Below are 21,942 nucleotides of genomic sequence, written 5' to 3' on the forward strand. Positions count from 1 at the left end.
AAATATCCGTAAGAACGCAAGCCAGCCCATCTGCACATTCCCTACGGACCCACCCAGGGAGGTTATCTGGGCCTGCTGCTTCCCGAGTGTTAACTTTCCGTAGTGTTCTCCAGAGGTAACGTCAAAGCTAAGCGCTTGCTCCTCAGGATGGGGTGCAGCTTTCCTTGCGGAAGCCTGAAATCTTCCAAAAAATGAGTTCAGCTCATTTAAAAAGTCTGTATCGCCTTTATTACATGACGGAATCACTTTTTAGTCTATAACGGCCTGGATGCCTTGCCATAAACACCTGGTGTTTGTTGGGTCCTGAAAAAGTTCTGAATTTTCTGGCAATAGGCTTGCTCTGCTCTTTTTTGTGGCGCTTTTCAAACTGGCTCCGGCTTTTCCGAGTGCCGGCATATTGCCAGATTTAAAAGCCACCTTCGACATCTTGCAAACCTCGTATGTCACCAGAAAGAAAAGAACCAGAGCCATTTTAGGGAGTCCAAAGGCGCTCCTGCCCGCTCCTTTCAGACAGATTTGATCAGGGCAAGTGCGCCTGTGAGCGGGTCCTGGGCCTGCTCTGTCATCTCCGCCCCTAGAGGAGGCCGCGGTGGGCCCAGGCGCCAATTCGGGAAGGACTGGGGAAGAGAGCCCGTCCTGGGGTTGCACCTGCCCAGGGGAACCTCACACGCAACCACGCCAGCGGAAACCAGACGGGCTCCGACCCCATTTGGCAGGGCCAGGAAGACGGCTTGCCATCCCCTTGAGAGACAGCAGGAAGACCCGCAGGAGAGCGCCTCTCAGCCCTCCCTGCCCAGACTGGCCGGCTTCTGTGACTGCAGCCTTCTACAAAAGGAAAGGGGGAGGGTGGGGGTTTTACCTGTCTGGTCTACCTCAAAGGGCTGACACGGGGGGGGGGGGCACACACCGCTTTTTCTTAGTTCAAAGCCTCTCAGAATCACCCCTCTTGCCTCATCCGGGAGCAACCGACTTCCCGGAGGAACCTGGCCAGATCCCAGCAAGAGGGAGACCTTGCTGGTCTTGGACCCACCAACGGTCACTCCTGGGACCGGGAGGGGGGCGGCTGCTCCTGCTGCGTCAGTTCTGTCACCCACCTGAAATTTTGGCTGAAGGCTTCCAGGGGCTGCTGTGCCTGCACACGCTGTGGGGCTGAGGGGAACAGCCACAGCCACAGTGCTCACCCGCATCCCCTCGTCACCCCCCACTCCCACGCGGCATACATACGTGGGACGCAAGAGCCGAACTTGTCAGGAAATTCTGAGATGAGGTCGTCGTTGATGCGGTCTTTCATGGGACCCAAGACAATCACAGGACGCGTGTAGCCGACTGAAAGACAGAGCGCGGGCCTCCGGTTAGGGGGTTCTGGTGGGGGGGGCGAAAGAGCCACATCTCCCTAGGAGTAGCAGCACCCCCTTTCCTGGAAGACGCCTGAGGAAGTGGGAGAAGGTTGGAGGGCCACTGACACTCCAGTTTGAGTCAGTCCCTCAAAGACATTCTTCAGCAACCCAACCCTGAGGACCAGAAGCATGGATGGGCAACCTTTTCTTGAAGACCCTTCCACTTTTTTCTGTCCTCCACACACTTGAAAACCACAAGGTACTTTTGATTGGTCTGGCCACGTGAGGTGGAAGAGGACACGCTCAGCAGCCGCGCAGCAGGGCAGGAAGGCGAGATCTGACGGCCAGGGAGATCTACATCCCGGCCAGCAGACAAGGCCTTCGCCAGGCAAACTCTCTCCGCCGGGTGAGTCCCCAGCCAAACGGTACAAACCTTCCTGCTGTGTGACAGGTTCGTAAGAGAAGACGTACTCTTCCTGGCCACCTAGAAAGTCAGAGAGAGACTGGGGTGTAACACGCACGTTTCTAGGGCGCCCTCCTTCCCCTCAGCCCCTGTCCAGCCAGGCCTCCTGCCAGCGCGACACAAAACCCTCAGCTCCCCAGGAGCCCTTGGCCCACCCCGGCCTGCCGGGGGGGGGGGTTGCAGGTTAACGCTGGAGAACAACAGAGACACTGGGAAGGGGAGAAGACCAACGCTTCTTTCAGTTTCATAATCAGGTTTTTAATTTTCTCTTTCTTTTCCACCTGTTGCTTACAGAATCCTTAATAATGTTTCAGTGAAAGGGTTTTATTTTTCAGGCTGCTGAAATGAACTTTGCAACAGAAACACCACAAAGGCCCCTTTCGCTTCTCTTCAAAGGCCCAGGGCGGGGGGGGGGGGCAAAAAAGACCCCCTTGAAACCGATTTGAAACTCCACTAAAAGCAAAACAAAAACCAGAAAGAATAAAAGGCCGGCAAGGGCAAGGGATGGGTCAACCAGCACAGCCACCCGGCAGCCTCCGAACCTCCGCCAGGTCCACCGAACCCCTGACCAGCCACGTCTTTACAGCCTTTGGGAAGCCCAAGGCAAGAGGAGGCTCCGGCGGGATGAGCGGCTGCAGGACGGCCACTGAGGCACAAAAGGCTCTCCTCCTCCTCCTCCTCCTCCTGGGTGGCGCCAGGCAACCTCCCTCGCTCAACGGGGCCCACGCACGCCCCTCCTGCCAGGTCTGATGGGGTGGGCAGACGCAGCTGGGGAGAGGCAAACCCCCAGGTCACCCAGCCCTCGGCCACGGTGGGTTTTACCAGCACCTTGAATTGCCCCACAAGCCAGCTGGCAGCCACCGTCTTTTGTGCCAGCTGAAGCGTCAAGGACAGCCCCTGTGAGATGGTCTCATGAGGTCGATGTTTCGTTAAGGTGCTTCCAAGTAAAAAGCATCACGCAGGAATGCAATCGTTCAAAAGCTTTACTTAACGATAAAGTAAATAGAAAGGGTTCCCTGGTGTGGAGCCATCCATGCCTGGGTTGAGCTCAGTTAGCAAGCAAGCAGAAGAAAGAACAAAAGAGAACAGAGAGAAAGCAGCCCCTGAGCAGAGGTTTTTATGGGGGGGTCTCAGCCCCTCCCTTACCATAAAACTCTCGCCAATGGGGCTGCAGGGGCCGGGGACCCCTGACCCACCAGTGGGAGCAAAGAAGCCTCTTTGCTCCCATCTGATGACCTTTTTGGGGAACTGCCATGGCTGGCACGAAAACATCTAACAATTCCCCTTCTTGCCAGCCAATGACAGGGACCAGTGAGTGTATGTGAGGGGCGAGCAGGTGTCATTGACATGCATATACACGTTCAGAAGACCAAACACAAACGCTTACACAGAAGTTGTGCCGGTCAATGGGAACAGGTTTGGTGAACAGATCAGCTATCTGGTCAGTTGTGTTACAATGCTCAACATGTATAAACCCCTGTTTGGCAAGCTGCCTGACATTTTTTTTTTATTTAAAAAGTTTTACAATACATTTTGACTTTAATCCCCCCCTCCCCCACCCCTATCCCTCTCCCCCACTCCCTCCTCCCCCCCCCCCGACTTCCCAGAGCCAAATACAGGGCATAAAATCAAAAAACAAACATAAACACCCCTATGTTATCAACAATAAACTATAAATTCTATCTCTCTCTAGCTCATATAAAATGAGTACAAACAATATTAATATTACAAATAAAGTAGAAAAGAAAAAGAGGAAAACAGAAAAAGATCTTTACTCAAAATAAATTTTCTTAATCCCAGTCCTTATTCATATTAATTTCAAAAAAAAGGGAAAAGAAAAAAAAACTTTCACCTGCTATTTGCATTCTCCCACCTTTCTCTAATTTCCAAACAAATTCTCAGTTACGCGCCAAAAGCGCTTATCTCTGTTAATCTTAATAATCTCCGACCAAACTAAACTATAATCAAAAATAGTTCTTGCATGTATCACGCCAAATGTCTCGCAGTTCCAAATCATCCTTCAGTTCAAATAAAAGTTCAAATAAAAAGAGTATATAAAAAAATATTTAGGCAAACTCTAAGACAACTTGTTGTTAATTAGGAGCTTACATACTCATTCTTAGTTCAACACATACTTTAAGTCCATAACCCTAATATACTTTTCTAGCAAGCAAATAACATCAATCTTAAATTGTGTAAAATATTAAAAAAGGAAAAAAAACTTTCTTTCTCCTCTATAATAATTTTACTCCATTGACATTCTAATCTAAAAATTTAATCAGCAATCTTAACGCCCCAAAACTTTTGGAGCACCTCTGTCATGACCCCCAAAACTTCTTTAGACCGCTCTCCTCCCACATCTTCACTGTAAGCACACTTTGAAGATTCCATAACTTTCTGCTGGTCTTGCTCTTGCTCTCGTCTCGCTCTTCTTAGGGCAGCACGCGTCATCTTCTGGCCTCCTGCAGCAACCGATGAGACTGTGGCTTGATCCCCTCCAACACCATTGTCCTCTGTCTGTCTATCTGCAACATCTTGAAGCTTTCCCACACCGTATCCTTTTGCAGCTTCCAAAAATGATAGGGGGGTTGCTTTTAACACATTACTATAAAAATCACGTGCCTGAGCCACAGTAACCAAACGATGTCCTTTACCTTCGTGCGTCGCCACCAACCCAACTGGAATCTCCCACGTTTAATATCACGTTTCTTAAGTTCCTGTACTAGAAATGCAAAATCTTTCCTTCTCCTTAGGATCTTCGGAGGGATCTCTTTTAAAACCAAAACTTCTTGCTCAGCCACTACCAAATTAGTATCATAAGCAGCTTGAATGACTTCATCTCTAATTACTCTCTTTGTAAAATAGACCACCACATCTCTGGGTAACTTCCTCTGTTTTGCAATCCATGAATTTACACGAAAAACTTTGTCCATATTTCCCTCAATTTCAGATGCTGACTGGCCCAGTACCCCTTCCAGAGCCTCAGAAATCAGCTGCTTTAAATCTTCTTTACCATTCTCCTTTAAACCCCTAATTCTAATAGCATACTGCATCTGATTATACTGAACAAGGCTCAATTCTTCGTCCATTTTATCCCTTATATTTTCATTTTCTAATACCTTTGCTTCTAATATAGAGTTCTTTTGACTGAGATCCTCCACCTTTATATCCAGCTGTAGCACACATTCAGCTACGGATTCAACCTTAGACAAGATGTCCACCCTCATTGCTCTCAGCTTCTCTTCCATCTTCTTCTCCAATTTCTCCATTTTCTCCTCCAATTTCTCCTCCAGCTTTTTCAACTTTTCATCCATCATATCAGACATCAATTGTGCATGCTTTCCAAGAGCGTCTTGTAAATCCTTAAGCGTCAATACCGGGGGAGATGCAGGAGGAAGCAAAGCTTGCAGTGAGGTCTCTTGCACCAGGGAAGACCCCGCATTCCGAAGAGCTTTAGAAGTTTTAGCCGCCATCTTCCCCCACTTTCACTTATTACGCACTTTCACTTTAAAGCTATAAAATCCATTGAGCTAGAGAGTAAAAATAAAGAGTCCACTTCACCTTGACCTCCTGTACCGCTCTGCCTGCATCTTGATAATCAAAAGTATTTCCTTTTGGCAGGGGTGGTTGCTAACGCCTGGCTCTGCTCCAAAAATCCCGGAGCAAAGGCGCTGCGCAGCTCGGAGCAACCCAGGCTTCGGGGGGGCTCATCCTTCAGCCACCCAAGCTCTCAGCTCAGGCGGCCCCGGAGAGCTCAACCCCTACCTGGGGCCTCACCCCCTCCTCTTCTCCCGAGGAGGGGGCTTCAAATCCATCTAAACAGCTGATCGGCGCTGTTTACGATGGAAAAACACAGCTGTGGAGCGGACAGCCCGAAAACGGCTGTCTTTCGACGTCGCGTCGCCACCGGAAGTCCAAGCTGCCTGACATTTTTATAGCGTATGTCTATGTGGCGGGACCTAGAGCCCACTGCATATGCCCCCGAGATTGCAATTGCGGCCGTATTATCCTCTTGAACTTGGATGGGCAGAGAAGGAGGTGCCCAGATGCTTGTTATCAGAGCATCGAACCAAATCAAATCATTGGCCGTGTCTGACAGGCTGGCACATTCAGCCTCGGCCGTGGAGCAAGAAACAAATTTTTGCTGCCTAACATGCCAATGGATAGGACAGCCATTTAGCAATATGAGGAAACCAGAGGTGCTCTGTCTACTCTTAGTGTCGCCGGCCCAGTCTGCGTCTGAGTAAGCGGAGAGCTGGGCCGTCTTCCCCTTCTCTGGTTCCAGCACAAGGAGAGCATCGGTTGTGCCCCTGAGGTACCTAAGTACCCTTTTAACGGCAGTCCAGTGGAATTCTTTTGGGTGTTCCACATGCCTGGACAGTAGATTCACAGCTAAAGCTATGTCAGGCCTGCTCCAATTGCTGATATATAGCAAGGAGCCGATCACAGATCTGTAAAGCATATTATCTGTGAACTCAGGACCGTCCTTGTGAGTGTGATTGTAATAGTCACTTTGTATCGGGCTACGCGTTGGGTTAGATTCTGCCATTTTGCATTTGGCCAATAACTCCTCTATCTTTTCTTTCTGAGATAGGGCGAACCCCCCTTAGTGGCCAAGATGTGCACACCCAAGTACTTGTCAACCCACCCCAAAGATTTCAGGGTAAACTTTTCCCCCAGGACCTTGGCAAATTCGTTACACCCTTCCTTGTCAGGCACTACATATAGGAGGTCGTCCACATAAACTAACACCCATTCTGTGGTACCCTTGGAGTTGCGTGTGAAAACACATTCATCTGCATGGGATGCAGTGAAACCAACTCGTTCTAAACTTTTTCTAAGGCAGTCGTACCATAGTTTCCCCGACTGCTTGAGGCCATATAACCTTTTGTGGAGCAACCATGTATTTCCCCCTTCCTGATGGTAGCCAGGAGGGGCCCTCACATAAATCTGTCGGTCCAAGTTGGCGTGGAGGTAAGCCGTCTGGATGTCGAATTGGAAGACTTCCTCCCGCAGAGCGGCTGCAGTTACGAGGGTGGCCTTGACGCTCTCTGCCCGGACAGTTGGAGAGTAGGTCTCCCCGTAGTCCTCCATGTAGCGCTGAGCGAACCCCTGAGCTACCAAACGGGCCTTATACAGGTAGAGGCCATTGGCAAGTGGTTTGGCTTTGTAAACCCACCTTGTGCCAATGACTTTCCTCTCCTTTGGTGGTTGCTGGGAGGTGAAGACCTTGAGTTTTTTTTCAGGCTCTCCATTTCCTTCTCCATCGCGAGCTGCCATTTCTCCTGTTCTTCGATGGGCAGCTCCTGGATGTCAGAGAAGGATTTTGGGGTGACCACAACGCTGTTGACAGACGCGATGTGCCCAATGTCGATTCTCTTTGGCGGGATCCCTTTGTTGGAGCGCTTTGATCTCCTGACCTTCTGCCACTCACTGCTCTTTTCTTCCGCGGGTCTCTGAGGCGTCGCTGGGGGTGAAGACGGCGTGTCTTCCCCCTTTGGACTGGACGGCTCATCCTCCCCATCTGATCCAGGTAGGATGAGATCTTCGTCATGTTCCTCACTTTCGTCGGTGGCAGGGTATGTGGTCGTCTCAGGTGATGTCGTGGTCGGTGTGTCCTTGCTGGGTCGGTTGACATATGGGCTCAGATCATTTGAGTGGATCTGGGTCCAATTGGAGTCCTCTTCGAAGGAGGCAGATTGGGAAGTCACAGTCCTGCCCCCTTCTCCCAGGAAACGGTAGGCCTTGGAGCCAGGAGCATAGCCCAAGAACCTCAGTCTCTGGGAGACAGATCTCTCCTTCTTCCGCAACTGCTTGGGGATGTGCATCCAAGCGTAGGAGCCAAACACACGCAAGTGTCGCAGACTTGGTTTGCTACCGTGGACCAGGAAATATGGGGTCTGGTCCACAACACTGCTCCAGGTGCGGTTTAAGGTGTAATTGGCGTAGTGCACCGCCTCTGCCCAGTATGATTCTGCGACCCCAGCGTCCGCAATCAGACTACGCATCATAGTTTGCAGGATTCCATTTCTTTTCTCAGCCACGCCATTTTGAGCGGGAGTGAAGGGAGCGGTAAGAAAATGTCGGATGCCCTTACGCCTTACCCAGTCCTGGAATTTTCGGGACATGAACTCTGCCCCGCGGTCGCTCTGCAGTTGTGCGATCTTGGTCTTATACTGGGTCTCTACAAAGTCATACAGTGATTTAATGGCATCAAAGGCTTCGGATTTTTCTGTGAGGGTATACACATGGCCATATCGTGAAAAATCGTCAACGGCAGTGAGAAAATACTGTCTTTTCCCTAGGGATGGTGTGAAAGGCCCAACCAAATCAACATGCACTAGTTGGTACGGGTATTGGGTCTTACGCAGTGACACCTTAGGGATGGGGGCAGCCTTCCTCTTTGTCCTCTTACAGATGGCACAGTCCAGGAACACCTCACAATCCTTGAGCTGGACTCCCTCAGCAAACTCTCCCATCTTTTTAACCACAGGGAATCTCGCATGACCTAATCTTCGGTGTAAGAGATGGGCACACTTATCGTGGAGCGGCTTCCCCACTGACACCCTCTTGGCTCTGGTTGCCTTGAGCGGTGCTGTAGGTGCCTGAGATTCGGGTTTCTTGTCCACACTGCCCTTGGAAAGCCTTGGGGCTGGCTGAGGTGGCTTGGGTGCAACCGCTTCGGCCTTGCGCTCCTTAAACAGCCTTGGGGCTGGCTGTGGGGGCTTTCTATCATTCCGTGTGCAGGCGCCTTCTTAGGTGGCACCCTGTGGACTGTTCTCAGGGGAGAAGTATGGCAAACCATTTATGATGGCAATACTTCCAATGGCCCTCTGGTTCCGGGTGACATGACCTCCCCCTTTGCGAAATAAAACTTCCACCCTGTCATCGTCACATAATTTGATAATGCTTACTAGGTTGTTGGCAATGGAGGGAGCATGCAATACCCCTTCAACTTTTCCTAGTCCAGGTACAGAGACAGTGCCCTCCCCAACAACCAAAGCCTTATCACCATTGGCCACCTTGACAGATGAGTTAATTTTGTTTAAGCTTTTAAACCCTTGTTTCATATTGGTAATGTGAGATGAAGCTCCAGAGTCCAGTAACCATAAGTCAGTGGGGCTATGAGCCTTTGTGGTGGGGGTGAGAGGACAAGTATGCACAAAATTGCCCTTGGCACTACCTTTGCCCCCGCCACGCCCCCTACCTTGCCCCTTGCCCCTTCCTTGATTGGGACCACGCTTGGGGCCTTGTTGGTGATGGGGGCAGTCCTTCTTCAGGTGCCCCTTAGAACCACAGATGAAGCACTTAAGTAGAGCATTAACCTGCTCTGAGCTGTGGCGCCTCCCGCTGGCTCGCTGGGTGGTGACTCTGGCGTATTCTCCTGCATCTCTTCTTCTATCTTCCTCAATGAGCCTCCCTGTGAGGTAGGACAGAGTCATGACTTCCTTCATTGTCCCCTCCAGTGAAACAATGAAGCTGCTCCAATTTTTGTCCAGGGAAGCCAGAACGACAGCGACCATGTTAGCCTCAGGTACAAGGTAGTCTCTGGACATCAGTTCTGCCCTGAGTGTTTTCAATTTTCCCAGGTGCTCGGCCATGTTAGCTCCAAATCTGAGTCTAGTGGTGTAAAACTCAGTTGTGAGTTTGGTGAGCGAACCGATGCTGTCGCTGTTGAATAAATTGTATAATAACCACCAAACTTCACCAGCTGTGAGCCCATCTGGAATGCTGGAGTACAAGTTAATATCCAGTGAACTCAGTAGAGTGGTATATGCTTTCCTATGATACCACTCTTCTTGGGGTCCCCAGGGAAGAGGTGGGGGGTCCAGAACCATCTCTAGAGTCCCTTGCTCTAATAGATACATCTGCACTTCTTTATTCCATCTGCTGAAATTTCCCCCCCCCCCCAGTTGCAGTTTTTCAAATTTATTTAAGAATGCAGAAGCAGATGAAGAAGAATTCTCCTTGGCTCTAAATCCATTTATATAGATCCGTGAATTTTCCATTGAGGTGAATGGAAGAGGGACCCCTATGCTGGTAGATGGTGGTATTTTACTCTGGTTTTTGGATGGCCCCGACTGGGCATGCTCAGAGCTCATTTGGGCCTGGGAGGCGGAGAGAGTGGATGTCTGTCTCTCTGCCTCTGGACTAGGCCCAGTCCTGGGCCTGTAGGCTGGAATTTGGGCTTGAAGAGGGGCTGAAGGCCGCAGAAGCCCCGAAGATTCCTTCTGAAACCCGCCCGGCACTGGAACACTCACCGAGGGGGCGAAGATCGCAGGATGGGGGCTGGATGGCACATGGATTGCCTGGATTGCTCGGATTGCCTAGAGGAGCCCATCGCTGGTCCTGAAGACCCTGGAGGCGGCTGAAGATGGTGCTGGAGGAGGGGGCCTCATCCGGAGCCCCCCCGAAGACCATCTGGCAAGCAGGGCGTCTGGGCGGCGGCAAAAAGTAGGCTAGAGGGCCCAGGGGTTCACTGGGGGCCCTTTGGGGTTGCAGGACGCAGCTGGGAGACTCCAGGCCGGACGCCTCCCGGCAGTTAGGCCCCGGGGAGAGGATTGGAGGCCTTGGAACTCTTCCGGGAGCCCCCTGGGGTTGGCAAGGGAGGCTGGTTACCCCCGATGTTGAGGCTGCGGTCGTTTTGGCCTCCAGAGCTGCAACCAGGGTCCGGATAGTTGCTCCAATCTCTGCTGCAGTAGGCACGGCTGGGCAGGCTTTGAGGCTATCATAGGCCTTGAGGCTTTCTGGTGGGGAGGACCAGGGGGTTTCCATGCTGCTTTGGCTGGATGCCACCGATTGCTGGGCCTCGAGGCTTGGCTGAGGCCTATCAATATCAGGCCATGTGGGTGTCCTGGGGGCCGCCATCTTGCTTCCGGTTGCCCCCGGAAGCTGTAGGTCATAGTTTGGCGGGAAAATTCGCGCCAAAAGCTCCGGGGTCCCGGGGTCATTCAGGGTGGCCGGCGCCATGTTAGAGGGCCTCGTGGGCGCTGGGGAAGGACTTACCTGGCGTCCAGAGGCCTCCTGCACTGGCATCCCCCGTGGAGAGGCTTGTGGCGTCCTTTGTGCTGCAAGAAGCGTTCGGAGCAGCTCCCTGCATTCCCGTTCAGTCATCTGGTCCACGTTGGGGGTGGCCTGGTCCCTGGCCACTTCCCCGGTGTCTGGCCAGTCTTGGGAGGACTGCAAGCCTTCCATGCTTCCCTCTGTGGCTTGCAGCTGTAGGGAGGCATGCAAAGGGGTCCCTGGCACTGAGCTTGCGTCAGGGGCTGGATGCAGGGCAGCCGTCTTTGATTGAAGACTCCTTGTCACAATTGGGGACCTCCTGCCATCCGTTTCAAATGGGTTCTTGCTGGAACGTCCAGGCATCTTGCAGTAGCTGCTTGGCTTGGAAGCGTTGCCTTAAACCATCCTCTTGCTTCCAATTTGTGAGATTGTCTCACGAGGTCGATCTTTCGTTAAGGTGCTTCCAAGTAAAAAGCATCATGCAGGAATGCAATCGTTCAAAAGCTTTATTTAACGATAAAGTAAATAGAAAGAGTTCCCTGGCATGGAGGCTTTTTTATGGGGGGTCTCAGCCCCTCCCTTACCATAAAACTCTAGCCAATGAGGCTGCAGGGGCCGGGGACCCCTGACCCACCAGTGGGAGCAAAGAAGCCTCTTTGCTCCCATCTGATGACCTTTTTGGGGAACTGCCATGGCTGGCACAAAACATCTAACAGCCCCGTTATCCAGCAGCTGCCCTTAAAGGTAAGCCTGGATTTCCGTAAGCTCCCAGAAAAAAACAGCAAAAAGGAACACAATTCCATACACTTACGGTAACTGCTTTCACTGTCGCTGGCGTTGGAAGTCACGTGCTCTGAAAAGAAGCAGAAAGCAGAGATTAGGAGCCGTGCCAAGAAACCCGAAGGGCCTTCAAAGGCTGAAGAAGAAGGCCTCCGGGGGCAACTTAGGGTAATAAAGTGCCTGACGAGCCTCTCTCGACACACATCAGGGCTCTCCTGCTCCGTGGCCAACATCCCTAAAGCCGAAAGAGAAACCCACAATTCACAACACACTTCCAGAGACAGGAGGTTACACAGGCGGCCCTCTGCCCGCTTCCAGGGATCGGGACCAGGACCCAGCCCATCGAAATTCATTTCCACAAAAGAGGGGTGGGCACAACCTGGAGGAGGCGGGTTCAGAGAAGACCCTCATCAGAACCCGGCTACGATGGGGGAGCAGCCGCCCACCCCAAAAACGCAGCCGTAGGGCCCAAAGGGGGCTGGGCGTCTCTACCTGGAAGAAGGAAAGCCTGGCCTGGAGGCGGTGGGGCCAAGGGGAGGGTCCAGGAAGAGCCCCGAGGCCTGAGGCTCCCTCCACGGGGCTCCTTGCGGGGGGAAGGGAAGCGCAGCAAGGGTGGGCATCCCTGGAAGACGGGGCAGCCCCCGGGCGCCCTGCCTGCCAAAGCGCCTTCCCAGGCCACTTCTCCTTCCCTCCAAGCGTGGGGAGAGAACGAGTGGATGGCCGGCCAATATGGACTGGCACCAGGTGCCTGTTGCTCTAATGTTTCAACCGGTTGTTTTTTATAATTTTAAAATGATTTCGTATTGTCTTTTAACTTCTGACTGGAAGCCGTCCAGAGTGGGCTGAAAGGGAAAAGGGAAGCTTTGCAGCCCAGCCCAGAGGGAGCCTCTGGGGTCCGGGGGGCTCTGCAACCTTTCATCTTCAGGGACGAGGAGGGGGAACGAGTCCAAACACGGGCGGGGAAGAGGGGCTACGTGGTCAGCACCGGGGGCTGCGTGCCGGCCGAGCTGCCTGCAGCGAAAAGGAGGCCCAGAGCCGCCAGCTTGAGAAGATGAAGCCAGACTCCTCGGGAAGGGCCCAGAAGAGGCCCGTCCACCATCCCTTCGCCCCTCTCCAAGCTTCAGCCCACCTTCAAGCCTTTTTGCCAAGGCCCGCACCCCCCCCAGCCACCCGGCCAGGAGACCCTCCTGCCACGATGGCTTGTTAGAGAAGAGGCCTTAAGCGGCTTGGCCAAATGAAGCTGGCCTCCCACTGACCGAGCTGGACAAAGGAGCGGAGCCCGCACTCAACTGGAGGCAGGTCCACTGCAGGCAGACCCTCCCCATTCTCCCTTCCTGGAGATTTTTGCCTGCCCAAAGAATCGCCCTCAAGGCAAGGCAGGCTAACCAGAGGGCAGGGTCCCCGCCAAGGGCCAAAGCCGCAGAAAGTGGCCCCCGGTGGCTCCGCGGGCTGAGCAGCCTCGGGACCCCTCCAGGGAGAGGGGCTGCTCTGAGGGGAGGGGGAGCGTGGCGAGGGTGGCGGCTCAGGTCAACCTCATAGTCGAGGGAAGACCATCGCCAGGTTGCAGCAGACCTGGGCGTATCTGAGAGAAAATCTGCTGCCGATTTAACCCAGGGGCTAAGCTGCCCTATGAGAAGGGAGGGAGGGGCTGCGGCGGGAAAGCCCCCTGCCCAGCAACAGCAACCAGGTCTGGGGAAGAGCGGGTGGGGCAGGAAGGCCTGGAGAGAGGCCCGCTCATGGCTGTGGAGAAGCTTGGCCCGGCAGTCTTTATCCAACCGGTGTCATTTCTCTACCAACAGTGCCGCCTTCTTCAATGCCACTTTTAGGTTTGCCAGGAAAGAAACCCCTAAAAACGCACTGGCTCCCCATTTCTGAGCCTCCGCAAAGGCTCCTCCCTCTGGTCCTCTCTGCCCCAGATCAAAGGAATGAGGGGCTGGGAAGCTCCCCAACAAGGCAGCCTGCAGCAGGGAAGGGGGGGAGGGAGGGGGGGGTCACTTACTCAGGCCTTTTGATCCCATGTCTCCAGGGATCTCCTGTGGAGTAGTTCCCCGAGGGCAAGCAAGGAGGAGGCAATCACAGAGAAAACATCCGGTCAGTAGGGCATCCTCCGGAGGCTGCTCCAGGACGGTCCCAGCAGCATCCGTGGGGAGCCAGCCCGCCAGCCCCCCATTCAAAAGCACAATTCCCCTGAAGCCCCGTCTCAAAGTGGGGTGAGAGGAACCCCCCCCAATCGGCCGTGAAAGGAGAGTTGTTGCCTGCCAGCTGCCCCCCTCCGCTCGACCCACGGCTTGGCTCCCCACGGATGCTCTTGGGACCCTTTTCCAGGCCACACCGCACCCCCCATACTTACGGTCAACATCACTGGCCTCTGCCTCGCTCGGGTCCTTGTTCTTGTAGAAGGGGAATTTTCGGGAAAAGAGGTTCTTTTTACGCTTGTCATTGAATGACTGCTGAAGAAGAGAAGGAAAGAGGGGCAAATAGAGGGTGGGTGTCGGAGGCCCGGCAGGTCGGAAAGGCCCAGGGCCAGCAGCAGCAGACGCTCTGGGAGACCGACTTCTACCCTCCAGCATGCAGACCGCTTCCGCCCAAGACGGGAGTAGGAGGATGGGGGGGGAGAACCGGGGCTCTGTCTTCAGACGGGGGGGGGGGGGGAAATGGTCGAGGGGCTCTGCCTTCTGGGCTCTTGTGCCCAGAAATAAGGCCAGCCCCTATGATGCCCTCTCTTCCAAGAGCGAGTCGCTGGACGTCTGTCTCTGCTTTGGGCCTTCTGGTCCGCTGGCCGAAAGGAAGCGGGAGGAAACCAGGCCTGCCTTTTACTCTGAGGAGCTTGTGGGTTTCCAGACCCCCAGCCTAACTGACTCCGGCCCCAGGGATCCTCGGGAGTGGCTGGGCAAGGTTGCTGGCACCGAGGAGCCCAGGGCGAGCTGCAACTCTTGGGGTCCCAGCGACTGAAAGTCCGCATCAGACCCCCAACACTGTGGGCGGGCATGGGGGGGCGCAAGCCAGCGGACCTTTCCCTGAGGCTCACTGGGGACCAAAGTCATCAACTGTGGGTCAGGGTCAGGGTTATGGGAAGGGCTGGAAACACTAAGCAGGAATGCTGCTGAAAGCCTGTTGGGCCCCACAGCTTCACCAACATGGCAGACTTGGCTCAGCTAAAATACGCTCAGCTGGTTAACCTTGACCTTCCATTTGGGTATGGGGGGGTGTTAACTCTTAGGTAATAGTTTAATTAATTGTGCAAATTCATAAATCGGTGAATTGGTATCGGGGGGGCTGAGCCCTCCCAACCTGTTACGGCACAGCTCCAGCATAAAGCCGGGAGGGAGGGAGGGGGAGGGACACACACCCCCTACCAGGTGCAGGAGGGTTTGTGCCAGGGGTTCGGGCAACTTTTCATGGATTTTTTCCGCCTGGATAGAATAGGGGACGGGGTGGAACGAAAACTCCCATCCTGCCTCCCCCACTTGCAGAAACGGACTGGGCTCCTTCGCTGCATGGAGAACGATTAGAAGTCGGCTCCGATAGCAAAATAAAATGAAATAAAATGTGCCTAGAAATCTCTTTGCCTGTGGACTCGTGAAAGCTGTCAGCTGCGAGGCTTTCACTGGGCGGGAGAGCTCGCAGGAGTGTTAGGCGTGTGGGCTAGAAGCTCTGCTGGCCCCTTTCTGGAGCACCGTTACTGGCAAGGGGAGGGCAGGGACAGGCAGCAGGAAGGAAAGGCCACAGCCGGCCAGCCCCGTCTGTCCCAGCAGGTGACGGAGCAGAAGCGGACACTGAGCGAGCGAAGAAGCCAGCCCCTGCAGCACCCAGCCGGGGTGAGCCCTAAGCGGGGCATTCTGATCACACTGCAGCAGAGGGAACTCCCCGCCACCGCCGCCACCAAGGGGTCAGTCAATTTGGCACGACGTTTCCGTCTCTCTGCTGTGCCTGGTTAGTTCTCCCAACGATCAGGCCGTCATGCGCTCCTGATCAAAGAGGGCAAGGGGGTACTAAGCGGCCATCAGCAACGGCAAGCATGCTCAGCGTTTCCAGGAAGATGCCAGGCGGGGGGGGGGGGAGAGAAGAGACAGGCTCCCTACGGGAAAGCCCACATCAAAGCGAGGCATGGAAGGCAGGCAGGCAGGCAGTGGTCTCTCAATGGCAAGCGTACTTGAGGGTCTCCTCCTCCGGTTTCCATGCATGGGTCTGGTGCAGGGTTAAGGTACAAGAGCCGCGGGCAGCTCAGCTGCAAGGAGGCTGCACAGCAACCAGAGAGCGGTTCATGCTTCCCTAAAAGAAAACGTAACTCCGGACTCCGAGGGGTCCCGTAAACAACCGGTTTGCCAAACGGAGGGCTGCCTCAGGAGGGGGGGGCAGGGGGGAAATTACTGCAGCATAATTGATGCACCCCGCCCTTCTTGAGATGGGCAGCTGCAGAGATCAAACCAACCAATCAATAAAAATAAACTGTCCTGCAATCAATAAACTGCCCTGCAATCAATACAAATAGACTGTCCTGCAATTATGCCACCGCCCCCCACCCCGATTTGACAACTGCTTGGCCAAGCCCTGAGGATTTCTCCAAGTGTGGGTGCCTGGCTGCTGGCCTCCAAATGGCTTTCGACTGCAGCCACACACGCCTCCTAGTGTGGGCGATCAAGCCCGTCACACTTCACTTCTGGTGTTTATTTTTTCACCCCAAGTCTTCAGTGAGGAAGGCAGGAAGGACCAAATGGAAGAGTGGATAACAACTGTGAGAGAACTTGTAGAGAGCAGTCACAGATCCACGTGTTCTTCTTCTTCGTCCCGCTGGCTGCACCGTCACAGGTCAGCCAAGCCACGTTCCCCACTTGGGGGGGGGGGCGACCAAGAGGGCCAGGCCAGCACATTCGCTCTTCCCAAGTGGCCGAACCACGCCAGGCCCAAGAGGCCCAGGGATCCCTGCAGCTGAGCCTCGGCTGATGCTTTGGGTACAGTCAGCTACCCACTTTGCCTTCCTCAATCCTCAGTGCTCCAAAATGAAACCACGAATCACCTGACCAAAAAATGCACAAAAAATATATTTCCCAGTACTTTATAATAGGAGACAGATGAGCACTGTCCTGGTAACTGGCGATGGCCGGACCGGGGTATATCAGGATAGAAACACGGAGCCAGCTGCATGCCTGGCTGGAGAAGTGATGGACACAAAAGGGTGAGAGGAGAATTAGGGGAGCCTGAACCCTGGGGGGGGGAAGGGGGCTGACCTACAGGCACAGAGACAGAGGCCTGGATTCCTAGATTCTACATAATCTAGATATGATTTCCAAGATGCCGTAAGGGTTTTATTTGGTCTTCCGTGCCTCATTATGGCAACCCAGAAGGGTCACGACTCAGAAAGAGTATAGAGAAGTGCCAACGAATACAACAGCAAAGGGGGGGAGCTCACCAGGCGGAGAGGAGAACCAACCTGGAACTAAGGAGAAATTTCCTGCCCGTGGGAATAATGAATCTATGCAGCACCTTGAACTCCTGGAGTTGTGGGGGCTCCATCCTGAGGTTTTAAAGAAGAGACTGGATATCCATTTGTCCAGAATGGAATAAGGTCTCCTGCCTCGAGCAGAGGGTTGGACTAGAAGACCTCCAAAGTCCCTTCCAGCTCTTTTCTATTCTAGATACCTCCAAGGTCCCTTCCAGCCCCATGGTTCTAACTAACTGAAGGTAGTTATGGAGTATAAGTGACAGAATTGTCCAACTATTCTAACGATAGGGCAAAAAAACTCTGGGTTTAAGGAATGAATGAACCTTTACTATCGAAGTACAACATGTGTACAGTGAGACTGGCTGAGCCCCCCTTCCAATCAGTTGTCTTTGGAGAGCAGGAAACATTTCCTAACCGTAAGGGCTGCTTCAACAGTGTTTACTCAGGAGGTGGAGACTTTCCTTCGCCAGATTTGTATAAGCAAAGATTGGACAGCCATCTCTCCAGGATGCTGTAGCAGTGGAGTTCTGCTCCGGAAGAGGATCAGACGAGGTAAGATCCCTTTCCACACCCTTACGTCCCATTCTTCTTCCCCTCAGGAGAACTCTTGCTTCTGTGTTTGCAACGCCTACCTGCTGCTGCCCTCACAAAAACCTGCAAGTGCTTTTTGAGGCCACCTGGTTTCAGAAGTGCCTATGAGGACCTGCCCTAGGACTCTTCTCCAGCGCAGGAGCTTTAGCATCCGGGACTCTTGCCCAAACCTCAGAACGGCCTCCTCTTTACGCTGCTGTGAGGAGGCTAAAGGCTGGGCTTTAGGGTTAGGGTAGACAATGTACCCCTCGAAGGCAGGGAGGGGTCTGTGGAAGAGCTCTGGTGTCCCCAGGGATAGCGCTATGGCAGCCGGGACCAGACTAGGCCCAGGTCGGCACGCTGGGCCACCGACAGAGGCGAGGGAAGCAGTTCAAGGGTGCTCGCTCGGCCGAACATCCAGGAGACTTGCAAACGCTGGACCCTGGCAGGAGAAGGCTCAGCCGTGGTCGGGGGCACCGGCCTTCCCCACTAAAGCCTTGCTCACTGGCTTTGAGCGGTGCGCTCTGGGGTCGAGGGAAGGTGGGCCTTCTGGCAACCTGGTCTGGCCCACCTTCTGCTTCCCAGACCATCAACAGAGGCTCAGGAAGGCAGGCTCTGAGGGGACGTCAGGAAAAACTTCCACACAGGTAAATCCGTGGCCCAGAGGCGGTGGACGAAGAGGAGAGGAGACTGGACAGTCATCTCTACGGAGGCTTGAATTTTAAGCAGCCTTACACCTGAAGGCCCCCCCCACACCCGAATTTAACAAGAAGGAATATTTAGAAATTCCTCAATGCTTCCATCCTTCACCAACCTCTGATTATCTGGGGTCTTTTTCTTCCTTCAAATGTCCTTTTGGTTTTCAGTGTTGGAAAAACTACTCAGAATATCCAAATTTGCATCAATCGGCCTAAGCGAAGGCTTCTGTCTTTCCTCCCTTCTCTCTCTCCCGGTTGCCCCAGCAGTGACTCTGCAGTGGCCAGGCACTAAAATGGCAACCATTAATCCAAACTCACCCCTTTGTCGCCTCTTGCTTTAGAATTAAACTTCACCGTCTTCAACCGAGCGCGTTCTTTCTTCTCCACTCTGCAAGGAAAACGCAGGAGAAAAACGTACGAGGGTCTGCGGCTCTGAACCTTTCCTTCCCAGAACCGCTGTGCGTCTCTCTCTCTCTCTCCACCAGGTCGGCTGATAGGATGGGGGTCAGCAAAGGCCACTGGAGTTGGGCAGAGAGAGACTGCTGAGGGGGGTTGCTCTTCCCGCTCAGCACTTGCCTAACGGGCCACAAAATAACGGGGAGAATCAAGGAGCTGTTCACAAATCCACCTGTTGAAAGCATCCCCTAGTGCACCAGGAGTGGCAAAATGTATGCATTTCATCTGACTCTGGGCTGCTCCCAAAGCAGCAGTAGAAGGCAAGAAACACAACACACAATAGATGGTGAGGCAAAGGGGAAACCCAGCCAAGCCCATCCAACGAGGGGCTCAATCCCTGCCAGATCAAGGCCAGGGAGGACAGGCAGGCCTTTAAGGCCTCCCAGGGCCCGGTCAGAAGGGGAGGCCCCTCAGCTTTACACCCCACGGAAACATGGCTTTGCTTGGTTAGTGGTAGAGAGTCCAATCCATTCGCCTCAAAGGGTCCCTGGGAGCTGAAGCTTGGCCACCAGCGCCCCTTCTGGCTGGTCCAAGCCCCACAGGGGTTACGGGGGGGGGGGGGGGCTGGAGCTGTGCCGTGGTGATTGTGTCTTTGAGGGAAAGAGCCTGCAAGAAGCCATTGCTGGATCCATCACAACTGTACAATTTGCATTTGTCTCCAAACTTCCCTTTTTTAGGGAAGCTGGCCAAGAAGGCTGTCAGTCTTCAGCTGCCTTGAATCCCGGAGGAAACTGGATGTCAGAATCCATTTATATCATATTCATAAATGGAATGTTTCAAACATTATTCCATGGATTCTGCCATCTCCTAAAGAGAAGAGAATGGATGTGTATTGAACCGGTATTAGGCATTTCAAAGGAAAGGAGAAGCCTTTTGAACTGGGAAAACAAAAGGGGGGGGGGCTAGCATCTGGCTTTTGTCACGGAAGAGAGCAATAAACATGAAGGGATAAAGGATGGGGGACTGACCAAATGGGGTTAAGGGGGGTTAAACCGTGAACTCTTTATAAGGGTTTACTTCGTGGGATAATATTAAGTCCTGTCTCGTTCCTACAACCAAGCATGTCATAGTAAAGATTCTTTTTGGAATAGATTTGACTCCAAGAATTTTGTCTTCCTAAGACGTGGTTTGGGGTGGGTCCTAACATTAGACAGGGCTTGCACTGAAAGTCAACCTGGGAAGAGGAACCTTACCGGGGGACTTTGCAAATAAATATGATGTCTGACGATGAAGCAAGAAGGGAGGGAAACCCCACGGAGAAGGAGCCTTCCTCCAAGCCGAATTCCCAGAAACATTGGGAAGCTGAAGCGTCATATTCCTCCTGGGAGGAAACGGCGGAGCAGTACGAACGAAAACCCCGGTGGTCGATGGGCGTTGGAAGGAAAAGTGAGTGGGAAAAGGCTTCGGGAGAAGTGACCCTGAGACGGAGCGACCACCAACCGGAATGGAAACAAGAGATGGAGAACTCCCTGCACGCCAGTGAGGAAGAGCGGATTCTGGAAAAGGCCATTGATCTGATGAAAGCAACCCTGAGCTCACTAAGGGAGGAGAGAGCTGAAAACCGTAACCGACACAACACCTGGGGTCGCAACTGGAGGGGTAACGGAAGGGATCCAACACCTGAAACCCCAGGGCTGTCCAATGGAACAGGAGCCGCTGACTCAGCGGTACCCCCCCCAGACCCACAGACGGGGATCGAGATGAGGAGCGATACACTCTGCGGCGCAGACAACGCTCCAGCCAAAGATTCCCACCCCTGGAAGCAAAGTTCAAGGGGGAGCCATCACGACTGGGATTTTTCCTAACCCAAGTCCTCAGCTACATGGAAGAGTACGGACGGGACATCCCCAGTGACAAAACACGCATCCGAATTGTGCAATCTGCCCTGGATGGGACGGCTGCAGACTGGGTGGTGAACCTGCATGACTCCAACGCCCCAGAACTCAATGACTTCAACCAATTCATGTCATCTTTGAGGCGACGATTCGAGGACCCTTTGGCTGACCGGAAAGCCCAGGAGAGAATCAAAACGGTGAGGCAGGGCGGGAGAACAGTGGCCGAATATACCCAAGAATTCCGAGCCATCGCCAGCAAGCTGAACTGGCCAGAAGACATCCTCCTCAGCCATTTCAAAGACGGTCTAAACTACGACCTGTATGACGCTTGCCTGCCTCGGGGAGACCCCTACCATCTCGACGACTGGTATGTCCTGGCAGAGGAAGTGGAAATAGACCTATTGAAGAGACAACGCAGAGGAAAACCATGGGGCCGCCTGCCACTCGAGCAAACATGTGAGGGGGAAAACCCACCGGCCACGGCTAAAAAATCAAAGGGATGTTTCAATTGCGGGAGAGAGGGCCACCGTGCTGCAGAATGTCGTTCGAAAGCCCCTCCACGCAAAACAGAGGCACCATCTTCCAAAAAGCTGGGGAAGTCTCAAGGCAACCCAAAAGAATCTTCCATGAAGGGGACAGAGGCTGTAGAGTCCACAATTCCTGCCAAAACCTGGGATTGGACTCCAGCCTACACCGCAGGGGCGGTGGACACCTCGGAAGACAGCTCAGAGGGAGAACCTTTGGTAAGTGGACCTCTTCCACCCATACTTAAGACAGTGACTATATTAGCTTCCTCTGTACCAAAAGCCAATGAAATAAAAGCTCTGATAGACTCTGGCTGCATCCGCTGCCTCATCAGCCCAATGCTGGTGGAGGAAGTGAGCATCCCAGTGAGGAGGCTAAAACAACCAATCTCCTTCAATTAGATGGGTCTATAGCAGGGGGGGGACCAGCTACCCTAGCCACTCTACCACTCCACATGTCCCTGGGGCCCCATGAGGACATAACGTTTATAGTGGCCCCAGGCATGGAATGCCCAATGATTTTAGGACTGGAATGGCTGAAGAAATGGAACCCCGGGATAAACTGGAGGACAGCAGAACTCAACTTCCCAAAAGGGGAACAGGAAAAAATAAAACCCCCAAACACCCCCCCAACCCAGAGGGAGGAGACAGCAGCAGTGGGGAAAGAGAAGGGGTTACCAGAGATACCGGAGGAATACAGGGACCTGGCTGAGGTTTTCAGTGAGGAAAGAGCAGATGAGCTTCCCCCCCACCACCCCACAGACTGCACCATAGAATTCAAACCTGGGGCAAAACTCCCAAAACCCAGGATGTACGCCATGAGCCCAAGGGAA

At 53.4% G+C, this 21,942-nt stretch overlaps 1 protein-coding gene across 19 annotated transcripts in view; it reads right to left on the reverse strand.

The window, feature by feature from the left end:
- Nucleotides 1-21,942, reverse strand: part of DLG1 (discs large MAGUK scaffold protein 1) — a 75,293-nt gene that overhangs the window by 4,115 nt on the left and 49,236 nt on the right. For 10 of the 19 annotated variants that reach the window (XM_083363890.1, XM_083363889.1, XM_083363887.1 and 7 more), the window contains 5 exons: nucleotides 18,613-18,682; nucleotides 13,934-14,033; nucleotides 11,615-11,656; nucleotides 1,771-1,821; nucleotides 1,225-1,326 (listed from right to left, as the gene is read on the reverse strand). In XM_083363890.1, coding sequence (XP_083220016.1) covers nucleotides 1,225-1,326; nucleotides 1,771-1,821; nucleotides 11,615-11,656; nucleotides 13,934-14,033; nucleotides 18,613-18,682 — 365 coding nt within the window. Of the gene's footprint in view, nucleotides 1-1,224; nucleotides 1,327-1,770; nucleotides 1,822-11,614; nucleotides 11,657-13,582; nucleotides 13,617-13,933; nucleotides 14,034-15,736; nucleotides 15,997-18,612; nucleotides 18,683-21,942 lie in introns of those variants that run through there. The other 9 variants (XM_083363888.1, XM_083363898.1, XM_083363897.1 and 6 more) reach the window with 5 other exon arrangements.

Source organism: Vipera ursinii (assembly GCF_947247035.1).
Source record: "Vipera ursinii genome assembly, chromosome: 5".
Taxonomy (NCBI): Eukaryota; Metazoa; Chordata; class Lepidosauria; order Squamata; family Viperidae; genus Vipera; species Vipera ursinii.